This window comes from Enoplosus armatus, chromosome 9, assembly GCF_043641665.1.
Source record: "Enoplosus armatus isolate fEnoArm2 chromosome 9, fEnoArm2.hap1, whole genome shotgun sequence".
Taxonomy (NCBI): Eukaryota; Metazoa; Chordata; class Actinopteri; order Centrarchiformes; family Enoplosidae; genus Enoplosus; species Enoplosus armatus.
The window spans coordinates 23,258,179-23,283,899 of record NC_092188.1 but is presented as its reverse complement, the minus strand read 5'-3'; the positions used below and the strand labels follow the sequence as shown (position 1 = coordinate 23,283,899).

Sequence of the window (25,721 nt, the reverse complement as noted above, 5' to 3'; positions counted from 1 at the left end):
CTGCTACAGTATCAGTGTGATCGCCCGCTCGCTGCCACAGAGGAGTGCACAATACCACCAGCTCTTTCCTCCCGCCGCCCCACTTTATCAAGCCTCTACAGACGCCTGTCCGGATTGAAAAAGGGGTTTCGACGGACAGAGCGCTGCAAATTTGTCGCGAATGCGCGGCGCCGAGTTCATTCCCGCGTCGACCGTTGCTGTAAAAACAACTACAAGCGACGTCAAACGGATTGTCCGAGGGCGGCGTGGGGTCCGGAGTGGAGTCAAAAAACGAGAACCTCGACAGGAGTGGTCAAAGGTACCTGCATGGATTCATATACATGTGATCCGCTTTGTGATCCAGCTGCTGGGTAACATTCTGCATTGACACGGAGCAGCTTTTCATGTCATTTAGAAAAGAAAAAAAGAGCTTTTAAAAGATTAAAAGAATAACGTCAAGTTAGTCATAACTTTACGAGAAAGTAAAGGGGTTTTTGTTTTTGGTAAAATTACGACTTAACATTTTCTGTGAAATCTCGAATATATTGTATTACGATTTTTGTAAAATAAGTCATTTATTCTCTCTATTTAAGACTTTTGTCTCATAAAATCACTACTAGTGTGTACTACTTTCTCATAACTTTGACTTTATGCTCATCAAATCAAACGCTCCTCATCTGAACACGTTCTGAGACCAGCGTCTTTGTATTAGGATTGTAAAACAAGGCGGCGGAAGAGAGAAGATGGAGAGGCGGACACGGGAGGAGAAGGGGGGTGGGGGGGTTCAGCTGGTCCACGGAGGGTTAGAGAGCCTCAGATGACCTGGCAGCAGCTGGCCGGAGCTGAGGTACAGAGCAGGCCATCCCTGGAGCCCCCGCCCCGCTGGATGTTGACAGAGATGGTCTTCTCACACAGAGGTAGTTGAAGCACGCCGTTTTTCAAGGCGCTCAGGTTGCTGTGAGCGTCCCTGCCGCCCGCCCCCCCCAGCGGCGGCGCTGTTTTGCGGTGGTGGTGCTGCGCAGCGTGGGTGCGAGGCAGGGCGGCGGCGGCGGCGGCGGCGGTGGGGAGGGTGATGGTGTCCAGGCTCCCGGTGGAGCCGATGCACATCCTCCAGGCTGATTTCTCCTGGATTTTCACGCTCCCCCCTGAGAGACTGCGAGGGTCTATGATGAACTTCCCCCCTCTTCCTCCTTCTCCTCGACCCCCCCGCCCCCCGCGGTGGTGCTGCAGCTGGGAGCTGAGGCACAGACTCATCAGCTTCAGGCTCTCCACCAGCTCGGCGCTGTGGTTGGCCGAGCGGGACAGAGAGCTGAGGGAGGGGTTAGTAGTGCTACTGTTGTTACAACAACTGGAGGGGCTGTCTTGTCCTTTATTACCCCCTCCTCCTCCCCCACTCCCCCCTCCACCGCCATCCCCTCCTCCTCCATTCCCACCCCCTCCAGGAGGACTCCCCCTGTCTGGACCGGAGGTTCCCCCTCCCTCTCCGGAAGGTTTACTCTGCCCTGAGCCGCTGCCTCCCCCGTTGCCCCCTGAGCTGCCGGGCGGCCCCTCGCTGCTGTCCCTTCTGTTCCAGCCGTAACCGAAGCCCGAGTCTTTATCCAGGCGCCTGCGGTGGCTCTCCGAGTCGTCGTCGCTCGTCTCGGAGCTCGAACACGACGACCCCCTCCCCTGGCTCTTGCGGCGGTGATAGCGCTTCTGCGTGGACCCCGGGGACGAGGAGGAGCCGGCCGCGGAGCTCAGGTTGCCGGCGTTCCCGGCCATGTTCATCTTCAGGCGGCTGAGTTTGGGCGGCAGGCCCTCGTCCATGTCGAAGTCGTCGTCCGACTCCCCCTCCTCCTCGAAGATCTGGTTGAGCACCGGGGCGCTCTTTCTGGAGGTGAGGCGGTTGGTGATGGAGGGGGGCTTGCGCCGCAGGACCACCTGGGTCGGGAGGGGAGCCTGGTCCTGCTCCTCCTCCTCCTCCTCATCCTCCTCCACCCTGAGAAAACATGATTTATCAGATCAGAAAAGGATCACAAAGCAACATACTAGACTCTTGATTTCAAACAGGGCTGCAACTATCGATTATTTTCATTATTGATTCATCTTCCTATTACTTTCTCGATGAATCAATTTATTGTTTGGTCTATAAAATGTCAGAAAACTAAGTAATCATAGTTTCTAAGAAGGGAACACCTTAGAAATTTCGGGAATTTGAGTGGCAAAATGGGACCTTCTTTAAAAATGATAAAATGATTATTTTCAATTTTCATTTCTAATTGTTTTGGGCCCACTCTGGTTCCACAGCTTGTGCCGTTTACGTCTTTTTCATTCTGCGATAACGGACACGATAACGAGTCGTTAAAAATAAATAAATAAATGAATAAATAAAATAAGCAACGCAAAATAACAACATTAGACTTGGAACTTCTGACAGCTGAATCCAAATGTGTCAGACCTGAACAAGCAGGTCCGCTGCTTGGCTGACGCCGAGGTGGACGGTGTGGCGGCCTTGATGGTCCCAGAGGCAGGGCCAGAGGTGGCAGCACAGGCTCCCTGGAATGGGGGGGGGGGGGAACAAAAAAAACAACAACCAGCCACATGCATGAGAATACATTTAGAAAAGGATGTTAAGTATCCAGCGCATGCAACAGCTGAACCAGGAAATCATGCTCGAAGGCACTGTTGAGGAATGAGCGGGACGAAGAGGAGCGTACCTGCGCCGGCGGTCCCAGAGAGTCGGCGGCGGCTTCCTCTCGTCGGCTCAGCTCCATCATGCCTTTGGAGCGGTGTCCGTTGAGCAGGTTCTCTGCGCTGCGGGCCGGCGACTGGGGGCCTCCCGCGTGGGAGATGGAGGACGCTGCCAAGCTGTCCTCGATGTCCTGGTGCATGTCCACTCTGGTGGGCCACGACTGCCTGCGGAGACAGAGACGGAGGCCATTCAATTCTGAGTGGAATATTCTCAGGCCCTTCATTCCAAGGCCTCTGTTTGTTTTCTATCTGCTTTAAACACGAGCTGTACAGTCCAGTTATTCCCCCCTCAAGCGCAAAAACCTTCTCGGCGTCTATATTTGTCTGTTTCATCAGCCCAACAGAAGCCATTCTGATTGCAGGCCAGAGAGAGCCGTGAATGTCGGCCGGTGTAAAAGCCGAACATCCTCATGCTCGAGCTGACGCGGGCGGTAGCGTCGTCATCACCTCATTACGAAAACTCCGCGCGCGACTTCCTGACGGTGGTGGTGGGGGGTGAGCGGACACGCCTCTTCAACCCTCATCCTCTACGCCGGAGCGAGCCAGGCCTGCGCTTTGAGATGAAAACAGACTCTTTTCCGGGAAGGTTTGCGTTGAGCGAGCTGAAACAAAGCAGCAGAGACTGCGCGACCCCCCCCGACAGCACACTTACAGAGTCGGGAAATGAATGAACCGCGTGAGAGACGTCGCCACTCTTGAAATGTGCGCTCCTCGACTCGAGCGCAAATCCGCATTGGGCAGCGCGTCTTACGCACGTACATACGCCAAAACTACGACTTTCCACATGGAAAAAGGGGGATACATCTTGCATTCACGTCTGGTTCTCTGGACATTTCCAAGTTCTCAGTCTGTACTAAAAAGGCCAAAACAAAAACTTGAGTCCACCCTGTCGTGCATGTCTTTCAGTTCCATTTGTCTAAAATGCTAGCTTTGTGTGGACTGAAGGCTAAAAGAGAGGGGAAAAGTTCAGCCTGCTTATCTTGGACATGGCCTCTCTTTCTCACACACACACACACACACACACACACAGCAATGTATCAGATAGGGGCCCTACCCACAGTAGGAGACACAACTTGTGTTTGAATAACGATTAATAATCCTGCTTTGAGGATGCGGGCGTGTTAGTGTGCATGTGACTCGGCGCAGGAGGCCACAGATTCATTTCACCGGAGCTACTTGGCCATAGTCATGCCCCTCAGTTATTTAGACATCAGGAAGGCGCGAGCGTTCTGATTTGATGCAGGTACCCGCCATAGAGGCCTATAGAGACCACAGTGTGTCTGTGTGCGGCGCTGGAAAACGCTACTCTTTTACTACTCTCCTTCTATTCTTGAAGGATTTCAAGAATAGAGATGCCATAAAAATAAACCTTGGATGTGAAAATTTTTTTTTTTTAAAAATCACGTTTTAAATTGGCTTCTTAAAGGACTTCTTAGACATAAAAGGGCCCTCTGTCGAGCAGGAAGAGGAACGTGAAGGGAGCGGTGCCAGTGTTTCACAAGCACAGCTGTCCCCACTGAGGCCTCCCCTCTTCCTTATTTGTTCCTCCTCCGTCGCTGTACACCACCCAGCTCTCCCCTTCCTTTTAAGAGGAACAACACTGGCAAGAACGCAAAGTACGGAAATACTTAGACAGCTAAAGGGATGAACTGGGACGTATTTTCTTAGTTTTGACCATTGGGATGGCTGACTGGAGCCGAAACCTTCACCACTTACCTCCCCAGTGAAACGGGAAGAATGGGAAATATTACAGCGAGTTAGAACAACGATGGAAAACCGGAGAGATCAAGATCTAAGATTTGAAACATTGTTGAATTTGTTGATGGTTCAAACAATTTCCTCCAGAAGCTCCAGACTCCCCCGAGTCCAGCAGGTGGAGGCCCAGTGAACCCAGACGTGTAAAATGGAACCTTTGGAGATGTATCCCAGTCTTGAATAACTGTGGCTGGGCTCCGCTAAGTGGAGGCAGACAGGCTGCAGTGTGAGGCGGTGGAGTGAGATAGCTCAATTACCCTCACACTATGACTCAGATAGTCATTATGATGATGAGCAGTGATATTTCTTCTTTCTGTCACACTTTTCACTAGTTATAGCTTAAAAAAAAAAAAAAAAAAAGTCTGGGTATAAACTGTAAACTCCATCGTGTTACTGCTCTGACGGTGTTTTTGGAAGGGTGGCATTGTCCTTTACCTGAAGTGAGCCTTGATGTTGCTGGGACTGGAGGAGCGGGTCTGGACCTCCTTCTCCTGCTTCTCCCGCAGGATCCTCTCTGCTAGCAGGTAGTATGTGGCTGTGATCTGGTTGTATTTGTTGGTCTCCAGGGCTCTGGGAAAAAACACACAGTCAAGTTAGGAACACGCACAAGCCGAAAAAGCGTATTGTGTGGACAGGAATCAAGGATTCACACAGACTTCAGATCAGTTCCAGGAAGTTCTTGGCGGGGAATTAGAATGCGTAAATATGAAACATCCACGGTAAATACAGGTAATTCGTTTGGAGAACTCTCTCTCTACATGGCTCTGGGCTGCAGGAAAAACCTGTAGGCACACGCCAGAAGGGGGAGACAAAGGTTCCGCACCCCAGCTCGAATCAATCACTTTGTCTGCAAGATAATAGATAAAAGTTGCCGTTATAATCTCCCACAGCTCTGAGGTGACGTCTTCAAATGTCTCGTTTTGTCTGACGAACAGTCCAAAAGAGATATTTAGTTTGCTATGGTGTGTGGCAAAGAAAAGCAGCAAATCCTCTCACTTGAGAAGCTGGAAGCAACAAATGTTTGGCAATGACCACAAGGATAATTGGATGATCAAAGTTTTCTGTCAAACAACCAATCCATTGATCGACTAACGGTTGCAGCTCTACGTCTGTCAAAAAACAGGATGACAGCAGCAGTGGCAAGCTGGGAGCATAGTGCCGCGGTTGAGGCTCGACACTGTTGCGTCCACGAGTCAGACGCCGCGGCCGCCTGGCGGGGTTTTGCGGTGCGAGGCGAGGTGCGTGCTTGTCGAGTCTCAAGGTGTCTACCGCCTGACCACAATATTTAGACTAGCGAAGCTCCAAACCTGCATTCCACAGAGGCCGTGGCAGGGCAGGGCAGACTCAATCGCACATGACGAACGGCGCGGAGGTGCGACTGCACGCAGCTGCCAGGGACGAGCCAAGGAGGAAGGTTAATGTTTCCTTCAAAATTACACGTAAATTATATTACAGCTATCCATTTGCCCAAGTCGTCATGTTCCTCCCTGAAACACCCCCCCCCCCCCCCCAAAAACAACCGTACTGAACTGAACTGTAGATAAACAGCACTTGTGAGAGGCTACATGTCCTGATGACACATCCCAATGCAACACTACGTGTCATTGTGAAGAGTGACCTGCTGACCTTCTGGGCAGCCAGCAGGATTAGAGCTTAATCTTTGCATATTAATGAAACTAATCTAATCCGGAAGACTGCTGCCAACGGCTGTGTATACACACACACACACACACACACACACACACACACACACACACACACACACACACACGGAGTGAGTGCACTTTTGCACTGTGTATGTGCGTTCCTTGCCGCTGTCGCCAAGTGCTTGCTCATGGTGGGAACTGTTGCGTATCTGTGAATAATATTAGAAAGAGTCCCGGTCTAGACCTGCTCTATATGACCAGATCGCATATGAGATGTGAGATAACTTCTGTTGTGATTTGGCGCTACATAAACACAACTGAGTTGAAAATGGGTTCATAGGACCGGATCACAACGTCTCAATATATGGAGAGATACAGAAAGGTAATATTATGGTGCATTTTAAAATCTAAAGTTGTCAAAACGAGAACCGAAACTTGTGTGTGCTCCCCATGGACATGCGGTTGAGACATAATGGAGAGTTACGTTAGTGGACTAAGAAGCTGGGAATACTGTATGCGTGTTCAACTATCTCCTGTCCGTCCCAGCAGCTCCGACTGGGATTAGGCCAGACCAAAGGGGGGAGATATCCGCAGCTACATGTTATTTCCCTCAGATATTTCTATTAATAACCGGCGCTTCGTTTAATCGAGTGGGGGCATCGCTAATTTGACTGTGTATTGAAGCGCGAGAGCCAATCAAAAGTCCCTCTCTGCAGTTGGCCGAGCACCGCGGTGAATGAAAACCTCCCAGACGTTTAGAGATACAGCAAGGCCTCCGCTGTGTGACACTTCAGCTTACGAGAGAGCTGCCGTGTCAGACAGGAGCGGAGGATGTAGGTTAAAGCACAACTGTAGCAGCGCAGACACACACACACACACACACGCTCCGACAGAGCCGATCCATCAAAGACTGACGCTCAGTGGGGAAGCCTGGCTCATAAAAAACCGGTGAGCTACAGATGCACAGTTTCTCTCTACAGTTCCCTCATGGGCTTACATACGCTGGATCACAGTGTCTATAGAAGAGGGACACATATAAAACACTCCCCATTGGGGTGTACACGCACGCAAAATGTGCAAACGGAGAATGTCTACAGCATGTGTGCTATTCTCTCCATCGCAACACGGGCAGCGCCGGTAGGAGAAGATAAAAAAAAAAGAGGGACGGGAACAAGTGTGAACTTGAAATCATGGCTCTGAAATCAACAGCTGCTGCTCGCTTTTGCTCTGTTTTAACGCTCCCGCCCCTCGGCTCTCTTCCCCAGCGTTGCAGCAGCGCACCGGCTTTCTCTCACAGCTGCAGGTGGAACGAGCTCCTTCGGGTTAACGCCAGGGCCGACTCTCGGCACGAGACGGAGCGGCGCGGCCTCTATCAAAGTGATTGCAAGGTGGCTGCGTGCGCGGGCGGCGGGGTCTGGCCTGCGTTGGTTTGAGCGTGTGGGCGAACATTATTCACGGTGACAAGATGATCTCCTGTTCAGTGGTTTTGCGTGAAGGCTCCGAAAGCACTTGAGTATGTGCGGGAGGGACTCTTTTGTGGCGATGAGCAACAGATTTTCCCCCAAATTTGGGAAATTTCATCACTTGTGTCCAAGTAGATGTGTGTCTTGAACTTCAAGAAATTCCCTCGAGGCGTTCCTGAGATATCGCATTCACGACAACTTTTGCTACTGGCCCATCAAATACATGCAAGGGCACAATCCTAGTAGATTACTAGCTAATGTGAACAGCATATTCCTGGATTGCATACCATCATACTCACCTGTACTTGAAACAAGTACAGTGCAGCGCGGTGCCTGGATACAATACAGAAAGGGAATGACATGGACATACTGCATTTACCCTCGACCTCGCACGAATCCGTTTGTCTAAGCACTCATTATATCACGAGGACTTGAGAATGCACACCGGTCAGCTTTCATTCCTCTAAAAGCTACACCTTCGAGGGCTGTGTCCTTCAAAACGAGGTGCCCCTAAATTCAGGGATAGCTTTAAAGCATATATACACACGACCAGACACAACGCACCGCTGTCAGCTCATCTGTTCTGTTCCTATTGAAAGCAGTTTCCAGGTGAGAGTGCAGAATCTCCAGGACCAGCTTTTGGCTGACAAAGAAAAACTAGCTTGTTTGGGTATATTAACACCAAGCAATGTTAGGGAGCATTTCCAGCTGCTGTTAACATTACATTCTTGAGTGCATACAAATGTAAGCATAGGAGCATAGCAAGGACTTACTCGACTATGGCCTCTCGGTCTGCGATGTCTCCTAGCACCATGCGCTGGATGATGCTGTTGTGCTCCTCCTCGGACAGGTTCTTGTGGGAGACCAGGGGAGTGTTGTACTTGGTGGCCGGGGACGGGTCCACCCCCTGCAGCCAGGCGTGGCTCTCGATCTCCTCCAGGGAGGCCCGTCGCTTGGGATCCCTCTGAAGCATGCGGTCTATCAGGCTGAAGCCATGAGGAGAAACAGGGGAAGGGGGATAAAGGAGGGAGCAGAGACTTAAAATCAATAGAAAACTAAAAAGAGAATCCTGTTAAAATGGACATCCGGTTCTGGCGGATTGCGGTTTCTTGGGCAGCTTGAATAATGTCCCTTGAGTATTTGGCCCTGCTTTAGAGTGTAAGAGAGTTTTACCCAGGTGTCATGTTCAAAGGGAGAGCAGACTGAGTGACCCGAGGAGAAATAGATGCTGCTGGGTCTCGGGGGGGCCCCATCTGCGCGCTTGTGACGCGCTGGCTACGCTGGCTGACTGCTTCCCAGGTGCTTGAAGGTCTCCGCCTGCCCCTTCAGCCTGAGGGAGCAGGCCCATCAGGACCATGTTGTCGGGACAACTGATGAGTGACTGGCGTGACGAAGATTGTCACACCACTCTTACTACTCCTGCCAGCGTTGAATTGTTCCTTCAGTTTGTTTTTAAAATGGTGGAATCTGATCACTTTGGTCCCGTGTCTGTTTTTTTTTGGGGGGGGGGTTTCCTAACAGCACGGATTGACTGCTGCTGGAGAGACAACTTTGTAGTTGAATGGAAATAAGAACCTCTTGCCTTCAGAGTAAAGCAGAGATTTTCTTTAAAAATACGCATAACAAATATTTTTTAAAGCACTGAAATTCAAGAAATACAATCTTAATGACAGCCATTCACTTTCCAGTGGAGACAGTTTAAGACCCTGTATAATTCCTTCTCGATTGCCATTGCTGAAATCATGTCTAAACGCTCTGAAGGATTGAGGCCACAAGTTTTGTTGTTGTGGCCTGGTGGATCACATGGAACACGATCAAAACCACAAGGACTTTATTACATATTTAATTCTGGAAAACACCACTCCAAAAGCAACATTACATCGATCTCTTCTCGACCAGTCTGTTTACACTACATTACAAGACATCCGTAAGATAAGACCGGCATCAGTCTTACTTAGTCACAATGCATTTAAATACACTATCTGCAGCTGTGTCCGTTTATCTCAACTGTCTCAGTAAATACTGGGTTGTAGTCCTTTAATACCGAGTCCGATACGATACTTGTATTCACCTAAATATTGATCAATTATGTATGACACATTGAAACATGCCCCGGAGTAGTCCCCATACTGATCCTTGGGATCGGCTCGGGACATCCGGAGTAAATATCCTGCAGGAATTGAAAAGACGAAAAAAAACCTTTAATTTTGCAATTTGCAAGAGGCTCTGTAAATCTGCCACCAGGCAACCCCACCCCCCCCCCCACCCCCCGAGTGGACACATTCTTTTTTGTGGCGTAGCCAACATTTCAGCTGTCTGCTGAACCAGGGCTTAGTTAGAGTGCAGTCTAACCTGTTCTGTTGGTACGCGGAGGGAGAGCAGACGGAGGCACTGCATACGCGGTGGTGTGATGTATAAGTAACATTCGACGGAGCCGAGGACGTGAAACTACAGATGGTCGGCTTGCAGCTTAAAAATTCCACACAAATGACACTGTTGGAAGCGGAGATTGTCAATTTAATAGGATTAGGTGGGATGTAGAGCCCAGAAGTAAGCCACCTCTGTCATCTGCATAACAAGGCAGACAAACAGGCGTACATCTGAGGCTGTGCATTTTTGCTGGTGACAAAGACTGACAAGGGGAAAAAAGAAATGGTGAACATAGAAAAGAAAGAAAAGAAAGCGCAAAGCGCACACCCATCCAGCTACATATTCACACACACACACATAGACTAAAAAGATGAGAAACCTGTGCAACCAAGCCAGTGCATTTGAACTAATTTGGGCTTTACTGAATTCATTTCCCCCAACTCCATCCCCCAGGTGTGTTTGCGCTAACGTGTGAGCAGACCGTGGGATGGGGGGGCGACAGAGCGGCGCTCTGCCGTCTGAGAGCTATGCCGGGGATGAGACGGAGCGAGCCAGGCTCCCTGAGGACCACAACCAGCAGCAGGGGCAGTGGAGGGGAGATGGAGGCAGCAAGGACCCACTATCTGCACACTGCCGCCACCCTGACGGCAAACACTGCGCTGCTAAGTTGCTTCAATAACAAGCGGGACAAATGAATGTATTGATTTGTTGGCGTTTGTTCGTTGAGGAAGTGTTTTCACTGCCAAGGATTTTCGGCCTTCCAAATCCACTTTTCCAGCCCATGTTCTTCAAAAAGACTTACACAGTTACGTTATTTTATTGCTTTATTACTGCTATAATCTTATTACCTTCGATCCCCTGAAAAGACCAAAACCAACTAACTAGCGTCGTCTCTGTAGCCAACGCTTCTTACTATGTAGCTGTGCCATAGGCTTCCAAAGTAAAGTCTATTCAAAACACATCAGTAGTAGTAGTAGATGTTAACTTACTACACAAACTCAAAAGAAAAGTTTCACAGCGCCTCGCTGGGTCCAAAAACTGACCGTCTTGTTTCGCCTGTGACTCAGCACAGCACCACGAAGGAAGCGCGCTGCAGGTGTAGCAGGCGCATTCCGCTCCGAGAGCGGCCCGCCTACCGTTCCGTGTTCAGTGTAGCCGAAGAGTAACTCTGACCCGTCTGTAGCCTCGGTCGGCCCAGATGAATCTATCTGTGGCAAACCAACTGCTGTACGAGTCTTTAAATCATGAAAACAGTTGAAGGACTTGCTGTCACAAGCTATAGGCTGTGTGTGCTCATCATGGACTTAACAGCTTCCATTTACAAGCACCAATATCTGAGAGCAGTTTATAGGGTCTTCATCAGAAAGTGCTGGCTGCTGAGACCTGCTCTCACATTTCCTTCCACTGCAGGTTACACACAGGCTCACACTAACGTATAACAGCTAGTCCACGCATTCTCGGAGGAAGGTGCGTCCTGCACCAACCCACGAGCCAGACAGAGTGTTATAGCGTGTGAGAGAGAAATTAGCATCAAAAATAGGCAACGCCGTTTTCTGTGCTGGAGATTCAAACACCAGAAACCAACAGGCGATGAACTGACTGAATCCCAGTCCTAATGCATCTCAGTGCCAGGGATGTGTGCGGAGCAAACACAGAGAAGGAGGTTGGGTTGTGTGTGTGTGTGTGTGTGTGTGTGTGGTTTGTACAGTAATGACAGGAAACGAAGGAACATAGTGTTCCATTTGGTTGTGATATTTCGAGTCTAATCCAAAGAAATTAAAATTGAGGATGACAAAAAAACCACACAAAAAAACCCACTTATCCGGACGACGAGAGAAAACCTGACCGAAGCGGAGCAGCGAACCTCGGCCTTACTGAGCCTGCTTGGAACCAAAAGAGCCGGGTTCGTAATTACTGGCAGACTAGACTCCAGAAACCTGTCCCCCCTGATCTCGTCATCACTTCCTCTTTTAGCTCTCCCTTTTCTCTGTCCTTTGACCAAATGATATATATGCAAAGGTCAAATACGATCCACTGGCTTTAACCTGCACTCTGTACTCACCTGCTGTCACTTCAATACTGAGTAATTAGGGCTCCCAAATACGGTGAACGTGGGCCGACCTAGTTTTCTATAATGCAACTAATAGCATTGGGAGCGCCTAATATATACATACGGGTGTGTAACAGCAAAATGTACCCCCCTTCTTGGATTTACCTGGTAGTAATCAGTCGTGGTAACGCCACGGTAAAAAGGCGAAAAGTATTTTAGTCTGAAGCTGCTAAAAAAGAAATCTCAGTGCATTTCAATGATGCGTGTGTTCTGATTTGGTAACTTTGTATTGGATTGAAAAATAAAAAATAAATAAAAGGTTAAATGTTAAAAACTGCGCACTTTTCAGACTGTGCCTCGCAGTAAAAGTGTAAATAAGACGAAAGTGGCGAGAGTTTGAATTTGTGAGGTGCACGTGCAACCGCTGGACAAAGAGTCTGAAAAGGGACTGGCAGACGAGGCGAGTCTACCGTACGTTGCTCTACAACACATCATAGTCCTTCCTTGCTTTACAAGAATGGCTCTTTCCAGGAACGTTACACTGAGCCTGGATGTCTAAGACAGATGTCTCCAATATTGCATCAACAGCTTTGGATCTCCTGTATCTCTATAGAGATACACATAATGTCTCTGTGTCTACGACTCCCCCTTTCTCCAATTCTCTTCTGTGCGTCTGTCTACGTTTTTCTCCATTTCAAAAGCCTGGATATATACACATATTGCATTCATTTAGTCAACTCCACGTGGGCTCTATGCTGCCAGCGCGCGTGCCTGAGGCGGACAGGGCGACGAGAGATGAACTGACGAGCGAGGCGATCAACCCGTGCATTTCCCCGCCTGGATGTGACGCACTTTCGCTTGATGTTTCCAGAGATTCGCTCGCGTTCCCGCCCTCACATGCGAGAGACTTGTGGCACTTGTTGGCACAACGAGCATTGCCAGCGCCGACTCGCGTAACCTGACTTTTGAGTGTGTGGCCCACCCCTCACACAGACTGGCGGCTCAGAAGGAGAGATACCTCATCTGGATGGAGAAATTAGAAACAGGGTTGTTGAGATAAAAAAGTGCAAGATAACGTTATGTAGCCTAAATAAATAGGAAGCCAATGTCCTTGTATTTGTATTTGTGACATCCCGCAATTATTTTTCTCCACTTCTTATTCGTGGTACCGTCATCCCACCATGTCCACACCTAGAGTCTTGAAATCTTGATTATGCCTGGGTCTTGATAAACTGTTTCTCCAATGAGCAAATCACAAATCCTGTACTGTAGTAAGATGAAGCACTGCAGCGGCAGCAGAAGATAGTTGGAAATCCAAAACTGTGACATGGGTGGATAATTCGCCAGTGAGTGACACGGTAAAAATATAAGCTTGGGACACAGCGTGCGACAAATAGCCCCTCTGCTCTGAAGTCAAAGCCCACCAGACCGCTCACAGCTGCTTCAGCTTAGCACTTCAATCTAGTCCGATCTCTCCTTCGACTCAGAGGAGATAAGCGTTTATTTCCTGTGTCTAAAAATACTCTGAGAGTGTCAAAATAAAGAATTGGCCAGCACAACATGTTGAGCGCGGCGTCTCTGATGCCATTGCTCATGCCCATGAAACCCACTCCTTGCCCCTTGCGTCAATTCAAAAACATACAGGTGTTGAACTGAAAGAACAGTGGCTTTGCATTTCTGACAAGCTTTAGCTCATCTGGCACACTTTAATATACAGGACAGGTATGACTGTCTTAAATAGGTCGATACAAATGGTCATGGAAAAAGAAAAAAAGAAAAAATTACATCATGAATATTTTCTTCATTAATTTTGGCCACAGTTGTTGGAAAAGCCGTCCATTAACACTGCTTCAAAAATGAGCCCAGTGCCTCATGAGAGAATTAATTAGTAATTAAGAGAGGGATTTAGTTATGCAACTGCTAATGTATTTGCCTCACTTATTTTGTGTGTGGAACACGGTCGGACTGTACCGCTCTGCAGCCGGGCTGCTCAAACTTCCTGAAGGACTGAGAGAGTACAAGAATTGTTTTTGGTATTGTATTTTTTACCGCTGACACACATTCATGATGCACTTGGTTATTGCATGAAGTTATCATTTCATCTTGCACAGTGTTTCCCCTATACGCACCTTGCTAAGTGGTGGTGACGCTGAAGTAATGCGACCGTGGTGTAGTTCCTTTCTAGCCTAACGTTTTTAACCTCTGGCGATTCCAATTACGCTTCAAAAATCAGAAAAGTGCTTGGCTTTTTGCTGAGGGAGCCGCGGCGTTGCTAACCTCCAGGTCGGCCCTCCCGGCAGAGCACACTTTGCGACAGCGTAGAAAAAAAATAATTGTGTGTGCTGCTACAACTCCATCCTAGGCGCTGTTGCATTTTTTAAATACAATTGACTACTTGGATATGATGCAATATATACCATTCAACACATCATATCATGATCACAACCCACATGAAGTTTAACCTACTTATGGAGTTTGGCTGTGGTAGTGATCGAGAGTTCAGCCAGAAAACTACAAATAATTATGTTAAAAAATAAGAGTGTGTTTCCACCCCGACTTGAGGCCTACCATTTTTTGGAGTACTGAGGATCTGTTTTCACATTGCTGTACAGTATATTATATTATATAATATTTTACAGCATATATTTTAGATCCTCTCCTCCTTTAGTGACAAGGCACTCCTCGGACAACATTTTGTTTCTACTGTGGCCCAACAGCTCCCGAAAAGGTCACATGTGGTTTAACATACTGTGTTCTTACTGACTGCGCTGTAGTTACACTCATTAATAAGCTATGATTTAGTGTGAACCTGAGTCAGCAATGTAATTAACAGCGACTGAGAGAAGGTTGCTAATGGAAACATAATTACTGTACAGTGCTAATATTAGATGTTTCTCCTGCTGTTTTTCATGGGGGGGGGGGGGGGGGGGGGGGGGGGCTGGGATACACAAACTTACATAGGGAGAGATATAGTGGTGGGGGCAGAATAGGAAAGAGTCCAGGCATGGCAGCCAACACCGGAGTAGGACATCAAAAAGCACAAGACCAAGCTCCATATTGCAACTTGTCTTATTGTGAAAGTATGACCAAAAACTCTTGAGCTGTATGATATTTATATTAACGGTATCCTTCAAAAACAAGAGTAGACCGAGCACTCCAGTGGTCCCGTTGTGTGTGAATGCTGTGTACGTATCACTCACTCTTTGCAGGCGCTGGAGACATGGGCCGGTACTTTGTATTTACAGTCCATGATCATGGTGAGGGTCTCGCTGTCGTTCGCCTCCTGGAAGGGTGGCTGGCCACATACCAACATGAACAGGATCACGCCGAGACTCCAGATATCTAAAGCAGAAGGAACCAAACACAGACACAATCTGAGTCCACGCGCTCTTTTTAATATAGCACACATGATCAGAGCATATGAGAATATTTAAAGCATTTCTATTCAGTCAGAATTGGGAAATCACACACTGTGCTAGGTGCGTTTAAGTGATCCTGCTGTGCAGACGTCAGTTCCCGTCGTTCTTTCTCCCATGGCATTTTAACCAAACCTGCTTCTCTCCCCCTACATGGGCCGATATCTGAGCAAGTTCATTAAGCACATATCCGGGCGCTACTTCTGAATAAGCAGCACGGATATGTATGTCCTAAAACGCCCATATAAAAACCACACACAGACGTTTGTAAATTACTTTGAACAACATTTCCAACTCCAATCCCCCGTTTAGCAGAGAAACAGAGCCAACTCACTCAGGCTGGGAGGGGAAAAAAAAAAGACATCACAGAAGCCCCAGTCAAATATTGGCAGCTCTGAAGTAATTACCATGATGAGGATTTTTAAGTAACTTTCTAATTAAGCTCAACTGCTCAGATGCCCTAAATATTTAATGGGCTGGCAGAATGGAGCCCTGATGATGATGCACAGGCAGAAATGCCAGATACTGAAACTCTGAAAACGTATTTCTGTCCGAAAAGCATGATAAAGACTTTTCACGCGGATTATAAAATGCTTTGAGCCGCAGGCTTAGCCTTGAGCTAGCTATCTGACGCATTCTAAAATTGGGCCAGCCCTATCTTTAGACCCGACTTTGCTGGGGCCAGTATCAGCATTGCAGGACTTAGCCTTAGGCGAAGCAGTGCTGTGTATAATTGAACTAAGTGAGTGAATATTCGGAAAGCAAGCAGAGGGAGCTGGACTGGAGCTCATAGTGCTTTGAAGAGCATTCATTTGAGGGAAATGCTCAGTTGAGTGAAGTCAGTGTAATTAGTTTGGTTTGGACTTTAATACCATCCATCAAATTCAATCTCAAGACACACCTGGGCACCACCAACATGGACGGCCGACACTACTGTTCTAGCTCATTTTCTCCGGGGGCATCCTCGGCTCTGAGTGGTTCTGTCATCCCGTCTGTCACAGCCACCGGGGTCAAGGTCTGAGCTACATCAGCACGGCACAGAGGAGGAAAAGGAGCGCTCCTGAGGCGTGTTATATACCAATTCCATTTACCCATGTTACTGCGCAGCAGTAGAGCAATAGAAAGTGGCGGCAGCATAAGGAAGCAGCCGTGGCAGACAGTGGCCCACAGTTTTAGCTTGTCTTATGAGAGCCCCAAAAGCAAAACACAGTCGCCATTTAGAGGATAATTCCTGTTTCCTGTCTGACTTCCAGATGGCATTTGTTCTGAGAGTAGGCAAAAGTGAAAGGCATTAGCACAGAGCCACTGCTAAAGCTTAACGAACGGGGTGTTACGGGGACAAGGGGGGGGGCAGCGGATGATTTTGTCTCGAATGAAAAATGCATCAGCGCCGCCACTGTGCTCCTAACCCCTTTATAGAGTACCTGCAATGATTTGATTTGGCCCAAGTTTGCGTAATGGCTATTAGTCGCCCACGAGCAAGCCTGTCCATTTTAAGCATGTTAATGGACCACAAAGCCGCCTGAACACAAGATGATAATGCAACTGGTGTAAAGCATGTCCGCAGGAACAGCTGGCATACATGTCCAGTTCCCCGCTGCACTCGACATCGCCACATGTGCAGTATTTTGGGAACCCAAAATAACCCTCCTCCAGCCTGTGCTGGCGCCTCCTCTCCTGCTGAAACATGCATGTAGAGAAAGGTTAGGCATTTCAGCTGTAGGACATATTAGAATTTGCATATATTCCGCTTGCAATCTCGTAAATTATGAACTTGATGCTCTGGCCGGACAGCTAGGTGCTGACTGGCTCTCAAGGGACTGCTTTTAAACTAGACCGCGGGGTTTAAATGCGAGCTCTGTCTCTTCAGTCTGCTCACAGTGGAGAGCCTCGCTTAAACCCTGCATGTTGCACTCCACCGTAGCCATACACGACTGTTTACATCCACGGTGTATGAGACGGATAGCTGGCGTCACGGTCTGATTATTACACATTCAAAGTCTGTTTACAGGTGTTGGGGAGCCACCTTTTGTCTCTTCAGAGGGAGCTGTGAGAAGTCCCACATGAGTCAGTGCTGGTTGAGGGTAAAGGCCACAAGTTTAACAATGAAAAGAATCTGAAAGGTGTGGCGTTAGAAAGAAGTGAGCCTACCCAGAGCTCTGTAGCCCGCTCCTCATCTCCAGGCTCCAGGATATATATTAGCCCCAACTACCATCACACACCTGAATCTCTGACTGAACTGTCAGCGGTGTAGTTGCATTGTGGGTAATGTAGGCACACAGTTTTGACAAGGAGGAAGAACACCAAAAAAAAGACGATATCTCTGAGGTACAGGTTGACACGCTAAGAAATAAACCGCCCTTCACAGCCCGTAAAGTTGTCTGGAAGAGTGCTGGAACCAAGAAACATGTCTGAGAGCCAAACATTTGCTCAAAGAGCCCGTTATTAATATAATTAAGCAAACTCTTTAAAAGATGTAGACATGTTATTCGTCGTTGCTAGGCTGCTAAAGATGGTGTTCCAACTTCAGCCTGGATAGATCATTAATATAAATGTAACGACCCGTAAGATTTTGTTTTTACAAAGTGACTCTAGAGGGATGAGTTTACACTTCTCATCTCTGCTGCCTACTTTATACCTTCTTTGTTTTTCAATCAATACCTAAAAATGGATCTGGGTCACGGCAGAGCAATTTGATGAGCTCCTGTATGCTTCGGACTGCGTTACAGTCCTCCCCTGTGGGTGGTCCCCTTGCGGTCTCCTCACAGCGTTCAGACCTCCAAAGGTCACAATCACAACCAGCACGGCAGCAAATATCGGTTTGCCTTCACATTGGTGTGAACACAAAGCGTGTGTGTTCCCACCGTCAGAGGCTAGATAGAGGACACAGTGATTGCTGTAGTGATTTAGGGCTGCGGAGAAGTTACTTTCATCATCGATTAATATGCTGGTTTGCTTCATTAATCAAGTACTCTGCAAATGGTGAAAAATCATGATCATCATAAAAGTCCAAAGTCCAAAGACACTGAGACTATTATAATAAAAGTCAAAGAAAAGCAGCGAATCCTCACATTTGAGGAGCTGGAACAGGCTTGAATTAGTTGCCGATTCATTTCATGTCAATCGACTGATGGATTAGCGAGCCCGTGGTTTCAGCCCGGCAGCAATTCACTTTGCAGAGTTGGACAGTTCATTTTGAGAACATTTTGTTTTGAAATGGTGTGACAAAGTCAGCATTCAAGCCTTTTCCAGTAGAGCACAGTACCATCTGGGCTCATCAGAGAGATATTTAATAGAGGCTGAGACCAGATCGGTGCTAACAGCAAACGTGAGAGTTCCCCGGAGCGCTTTGTCAAGGCGGCATCTGCAGCAAGACAGAGGCGCAATTTCGACGTGCCAGCACACGTTACGCAAATCTGCGCGTTTCTGTATTTTCTAGCTCTTTATTGTGCATGGACAGGCCCACAGCTCAAAACGGTAGGTTCCCACACAGATGTAAGCAGTCCATCCAGGAAGCAAGTGTGAACAGGAAAAAGCAGGAGGGAATGCCACGCAGCTCCCAACAAAATAGAGCCTTTTGAACATTAGTTTGCATCTGCGGAGGCATGCAAAAGGCGCATACAGACAAGCCATAGTCCCATTAAGCAATTCTAGAGGCTGTCACCTCGAGAGCACTCGCACACTCCTTCAGGCCTTCAGACCCTTCCAATCACACACACATGCTCTCGTCGCATCAACACGAATAGCACTGTCATTGGCAGGCAGCTTAAGACCTCTTCCTGTCACATACAGACCACCTCTACACCGCACATGGGAGACTGCTGTCCTGCCTTTCCATCTCATGATGTGTCACAGATCACCAAGATTACCAAGATCCTGCTCCAAGACGAGCTTTCAGCACTTTGAGTTATTTAACATGCAGTGCTACTTGGTGGTGGTGTCTACAAAATATATAGGAAAATACTAGAAAGTCAGGATTTCCTGTGATCGCATTAAAATAAGCTAGAACGCCTTTGTGCAATCATGTTTTGTATTTGCACTGAAATCTGTTGCTTAATTTTCCTTAAAATATAACATTTTGCCGCCTGCATGGTAGGCTGTTGCTCAACTGAGTCACTGCAGCTGGTCGCCATCTATGTGCCACAACCACGGCTCACTACCTTTCGGCCTAAAAATGGCAATAAAGTCTGTTCAAACCACAGCTTTTTGCGCTGTTGAATTACCGTATGCGCTCGCTTCATTAGAACAACTACCAAATCAACTGACAATCAACTGGCGTATGATTGTCAGCTGTTAAAGTTAGCTTACGTATGTTTAAACAATATTTATGTAACCTACTACCAAACAAGTCTTCAAAAAAATAAAAAATAAGAGTGCAAGAGACAGAAAGAGAGAACATGAGGGGGTGAGTGTGAGAAACTAAACTGAGACGGAACATTTTTTTTTTTTTTTTTGGACCCATTTCATCTGGTTATTTCCAAAAGCAGAAAAGGCAGCAGAATGAAAATACAGTGAGCACAGATAACAAGTGCAACTGCAACGACTTCAGGTGGACTGCTGGTGGACTCCCTCCTTCCATCACACAAGCCGATACTGCCTTAATTTGGAGACGGGGCTCGTTTGCGGCAGTCTGGTATGAACAGGTCAAACACCGGCCTCGTTGTCCCCGCTTCAAATACGGGGGGGGGGGGGGCTCGCGTTGTGAAAGTGATGTTTTCTGCCTTCGCCCGATCGATCGAAAGTCTGAATCTCATCTCGGTTTGTCGTTACAAAGCCTCTGTTCGTGGCCGACTGTCCTTAGACTGCACTTCGCTTTCCCCTGCTGGTTTGTCTGAAGCCTAATCAAGTCTGTGCTTTCAAAAAGGGGGTCTGGGGGAGCACTCAGTCTGTGCTTCAAAATGCCACGGTTGTCTGACACTTTTGAGTCTTTGCAGTCTGATATTTCAGCAGACTTGAGGCCATCGAAAAAAGGGATTCAACCTTTCCAAATTCTTCTTCAGATACTTGACACGTCACAAAGGAAATGTATTCTTCAACATTAAAAAGGGGGGGCTTTGTTTCATGTAAAGCGCACACACACACACACATCCTCCTGACATGCTAAAAATTCCGCTATTACCTGCAGCAACACAAATGCACTAACCCTAACCCTACATCTCTCATTTTGAGATCGAAAGAATGCTGCAGACGCTGGAAGACAATAAGGGACGTCTCAAAGAGAATGTTAAATGGTAAAGACTGACCAACCACACATCAGCCCTACCTTATGATGGATAAGGTTTGGGGGTGGGGGGGGGGTGTAAAGTGGGGCGAACCTGAATGGGAAACAATTCAAAGCGCAGTGACGATCCATCACTTCTTCCTCTGCCCATTTCATTAATAAGAATCACTCCTGCGTTTGTCCTCGTGTCCTGTCTAACAACAGGAAACCCAACACTAGACTGACCCAGGCATATTTTGACTACACTGGTGCCATAGCCAGGGCAAGGAGCTTGACCCAGAAGTGGCCTGCAGCATATACACTCCTTCACATAAATACTTCCTCTTTACGCTATACTCAGGTTGCCATCAACGTATGTGTGTGCTCAACATTGCCTCCTGCGTGAGTTGTACGTGCGTGCGTGTGCCCAATTTCCACACGAGCCAGAGATGGAGAGAGGTGGGGAGTAGAGGCAGACACCTGGCTCACTCAACAGCAGCATTGGTTACTATAGCAACGCTCCCCGTCTGAAATTGGAGAATGAAACGCGCCTCTGTCAGGCCCCTCTGGCAAAGCCGTCCACAGATGCACACATGGCAGCCTTACGCATCAATATTTGCCTCGAGCGTTTCTGTCTCACACAGACTGGCAAAGTCTAGCATGTAAGTCTACAACTATATTTCACATTTACATTGTAAGCGCTATGTTCCCGAGTGATTTACAAACAGAAGAGACTACAACTCAAATCTGCCGGTACAAATACAATAAGGAGTTGAAAACTACTATCATGACTTATTGATTTCACGTTCAGATTTTGTAATGCTTTCCCTCAAAACCTAGCCTATACGGCTACTAGTATATGTAGCTATTGTAGTAAGAGGCACAGCCTCTGGTACATATAATAACTGTCCTTTTATTCCAAAAGTCCTAAAGAGAGGACGGGAAGTACAAGTGGATGAACAAGGTTAAAGAGTAACCACCCGTACGGCGCGGTCTATGAAGTAAAGCGAACGCACAAGGCAGGGATCATTTCATTGGTCAACACTACGGCTGGCGTTCCATTGGTTTAGGGGGATTTTCACATTGTTATTGTGCCAAAACGCCCCAGAACAGAGCGAATCTAAGCGCGAGCAGGGGCTATCTGAGAGCGAGGGCAGGCTTTTGAGGGAAAGAAATTACAAAATCTGAACGTGAAATCAATAAGTCGTGCTCTCAAATTGAGAGGGCACGCTCTTGAATAAAGATGGGGGGGGCACATCAGAGGAAACAGGACGTCATCCTGCCATCTACCTCTCTCTAAACTCTCCAAAGTCAGTGTCAGTATCTCCTCAGTGGGGTTACGTTTATCTTTGTGTATCCTGTCCCCTTCCCCCAATACACACACACACACACACACACACACACACACACACACACACACTCTGCGATCTCCCGAACATCCTCTCCTCCTCTCTGTATTACAGTGGCACCATGATGCTTTAATTAGCGACTGTGGGATTTGTCTCTTGGCATCTTTCCCTCTCCTACTCTGCATTCAGCCGTTTTGCTCTGATGAGCCACCGAGCAGCTTCAGATGACAGCAGCCACGGTACCAACAACAGGGGGCCGTGCTGAGGGAACCGGACAAGATCAGCACAGAGAAACACCATAATTAATAGCTTGAGGGATCTACACTGTGGCTTTTGTTAGAGCCGGCGCTAAAATGACCAAGCCTCGTGTATTTTCAAAATGGTATTACGGCAGTGCGGACAAAACTATCCCAAACTCAAGGTCCATTTGGTGGCCGCTCTGGAGCTTCAGACCGCATGGAACAGTAGATGATTAAACCTTCCGTGATTCTGAGCATCTCCGGGACATCCCATCTGTATTACGGTGGTGTGTTCACATCATATTTAAATGGAGATGAGATTTTTAAGCATATGGATGATTCATAATTATTTCATTTTTCCCTGCACAGAAGCAAAAAGACCAAAATATGATTCTAAGGTTTATTTTCAAAAGGAATCAGACAGTTTAATCTGACCTTAAGTGGTCTGATCTGGATGTTCTGGAACGTTCTTAATTCTCTCCCGCTACCACCTCCATTCTCCTTTTCTTCACTGAATGGTAATGGTAATGATCTCACTTATATAGCGCCTTTCAACCTTCACGGTTCCCAAAGCGCTTTACAGCTAAGTCTCATTCACCCATTCACTCACACATTCACACACCAACGGCGACCGAGCTGCCATGCAAGGTGCTGGTCTCCATCAGGAGCAACTTAGGGTTCAGTGTCTTGCTCAAGGACACTTCGACATGACGGGGGCAGCCGGGGATCGAACCCCCAACCCGCTCTAACCAGCTCTAAACCAGTATTTGTATTGAGTTTAACATACATGCGTGGCTAGGCAGTACCACAGTCATCAAAATGACCAGAGAAACAGGATCTGAGCCAGCTAGCCGGTCTTTAACCAGACGTTAACAAACGTGTTAGTCCGCATATCAACCAGTCAGTGAATTAGCATGCCAAACAGCCAGCTAGGCCTACCCAGCGGCCTGTGATGATACGGAGTGATGGGCCTCATTGCACACAGCAGCACCACCTCTCATTTGTCATGGATCACTGAAATGAATAATTGCACTTAATCACCTCCGTTTCCCTGCCCGCTCGCTGTCCTTTCTCTACAGTGGAGTCACACTGTGATAAGAGTTAATCCAGCAGCTCTGTTTTTGGTCTCCACTCCTTTATTGCTCTCTTCTTAAGAGCAGACACATCTCTTAAGTCCTTATTTATAATGTGTGATTAAGAAGAGAACTAACAGAATGTGGCTGTGATAAAATGCTCTTCAACTGGCAGTGGAGATGCCGACGTTTGCCCGATTCACTGTTTGGCTGCCTCACCAGGTGCTGGTCGGATGCAGTGCAGTGCTGGCTTTATCTAGGAGGTGAACTCTTGGATAAGTCACAGAGTGCCTGTCCCACTCAGCTGCCCGGTGTGTGTATTAATAGCAGATGTGTCGGATCCAGAGCAGACCAGACATCTGCCAGCTCAACCTGGACTGTTGTTAGGGAAACGGGAGGGAGCGGAGAGGATGACAGGAGGAGCACGGGTAGAGGACAAGCCAAAGGGAGGTGGCCAAGTCGAAATGGAAACGTCTCGCATGGCGGCTGAAAACACACTGGTGCCGAGTACGGCAGCGTGCTGTGTGTGACATATCACACAGCCTCTTCTGCCCTCCGGCTCACGACACACTGATCCTGCTGTAAACTCTGGCTACAACTCAAGGTAGTGGTGGCTTATACAGCTACATAGTTAGCATAGTGTAGCTATGTGGTGACTGGTAATATAAGCCTAAAGAAATGCTGCATATTAAGCTAAGTTAAGAGCACACTTACAATTTACAGGTTTGTTGTTGCTCATCTTAATCTGGTAGGCACAGAAAAACAACAAAAGGAACAGTGATTTACACAGCATCTGTGTCAGATGAGGCAGCATATAGCATACTGACAGACAACTTGCAGGTAGCAAGTCTCCGTCTCGTCTCAAAGGTGTGGGGAGTTGCCACCTATAGCTTATATGAGCTGGGGATAGGCGGTTTTCTGGAAAGGGCACAAAGAACGCCAGCGAGCCGGCCCAGGAGTTCATCGGGTCGACTGGTTGCACAGCTATAAAGTTACCTTCAATTGCCATGCCAATTTTTCATGGTGAATTTTCCACCACTGTATCGGACCATCTCCTTCTGAACGGCTGCGTCCGTAGGAGGTCAGGGTGAACAGCGAATAGGAACGTCCTCTCTCTGAAACGACCTGTGATTGGCCAAAGTCTCGGGTTAGATTTCCTGAAGCCTGACAACAGAGCCACGAGGAGGTGCAGGAGTCTCCTCTCGGACCACTTGAATTACAATATACTGAAAACTTATGTTGTTGTTTTTCTTTTTCTTCGCCAAAATAAAACCGCCTAGCCCAGCTTTAACTTTTAATCAGAACAGAAGCATCCATCTTCCACTCCAAGATAAAAGGAGATACAGGAGGAGGAGATATGGTGACTTGAGACACTGGACTAGGGCTTGGTATTGTGAGGGTATTTTTCAATACCTGTGCCAATAGGATACTTGGTTCTGGTGAGGAAAACCAAAACAATACTCAAGCAGACAGTGTTTAAAACTGTTTAAACAACTGCAGAAGAACAAAATACTAATTTCAATCAGGCAATGTCTAATCAAAGTATAAATTAGCCAAACAAGCTCAAGACTTCCGAGTCTAGAGCAAGACGCAAGGAGTTCAGATCCACTAGTTACTGTTTAAAGGAGGTAGTTGGAACAATTTTCACATGTAGCTTGCTCTTGATCCTCAAGGGATTTTCATGTTGTGCCTGATATGAAGAAATAGACCAGGTCTGCCAACTCCTGGTGTCATTAGTAACACTGGTTTTAATGGAAATAGAGCATGATGCACGTGTGCCGACGTATCCTCATTCACATGCAACACTCCTCCACGGCCTTCTCGCTCCCTTGAGATTCAGCTTCGCTTGCAAGGCTTCTTCTCCCGAGTGTCGAACTGGGACACACACAGACACACTTACATTGCCCATGGCCCGTAGTTTCCCGGGCCACTTAATTAAGACTGGACCATCTACTCTGTAAGAATCCTGAGCACATTTTCATACCACCTCCAGGACGTGAACCAGGACGTCAAACATGAATCATTTTGCAAAGCTACACATATCGCTTGTCCTCTAAAAACATTGTTAACCAACAACATGAACCACGTTTCAGCTTGACTCCCCATTCCTGAGATAATTTGACTGAACCCCCCCCCCCCCCCCAAACACCAGTCATACCAAGGATATTTGAAGAGTTTAGCATGCCAGTGCTTTGTACTACAGTGATGCATACTGGCCGCAGACATGCGTGGTCTCTATGAAGGTGAAAAAAAATGGATAACTGCACAGCAGGCGCAACAAATTGAAAGAGCCAACAGCAGAACTGGTTCAATTAGGATTGCACAGGTTTGAGACAATATTTGGATATAAAGTACTGGCAAAAGGCTAAAATAAATGGATTTTCTTCACTGTCTGAAAAGTTTGAGCCCACAAGAGACTTCAATCAATTATTCACTTTGTAGATTGTATAT

The 25,721-nt window shown here is 47.5% G+C and overlaps 1 protein-coding gene across 1 annotated transcript in view; it reads right to left on the bottom strand.

The window, feature by feature from the left end:
• Positions 1-792: 792 nt before the first annotated feature.
• The window catches only part of snrka (SNF related kinase a), a 32,227-nt gene continuing 7,298 nt past the window's right edge, over positions 793-25,721 (bottom strand). Inside the window, exons 3-8 of the mRNA XM_070912313.1 lie at positions 15,194-15,335; positions 8,347-8,559; positions 4,900-5,034; positions 2,676-2,874; positions 2,417-2,514; positions 793-1,957 (exon numbers count right to left, since the gene is read on the bottom strand). Of these exons, the coding sequence (XP_070768414.1) occupies positions 793-1,957; positions 2,417-2,514; positions 2,676-2,874; positions 4,900-5,034; positions 8,347-8,559; positions 15,194-15,335 (1,952 nt within the window). The remainder of the gene's footprint in view (positions 1,958-2,416; positions 2,515-2,675; positions 2,875-4,899; positions 5,035-8,346; positions 8,560-15,193; positions 15,336-25,721) is intronic.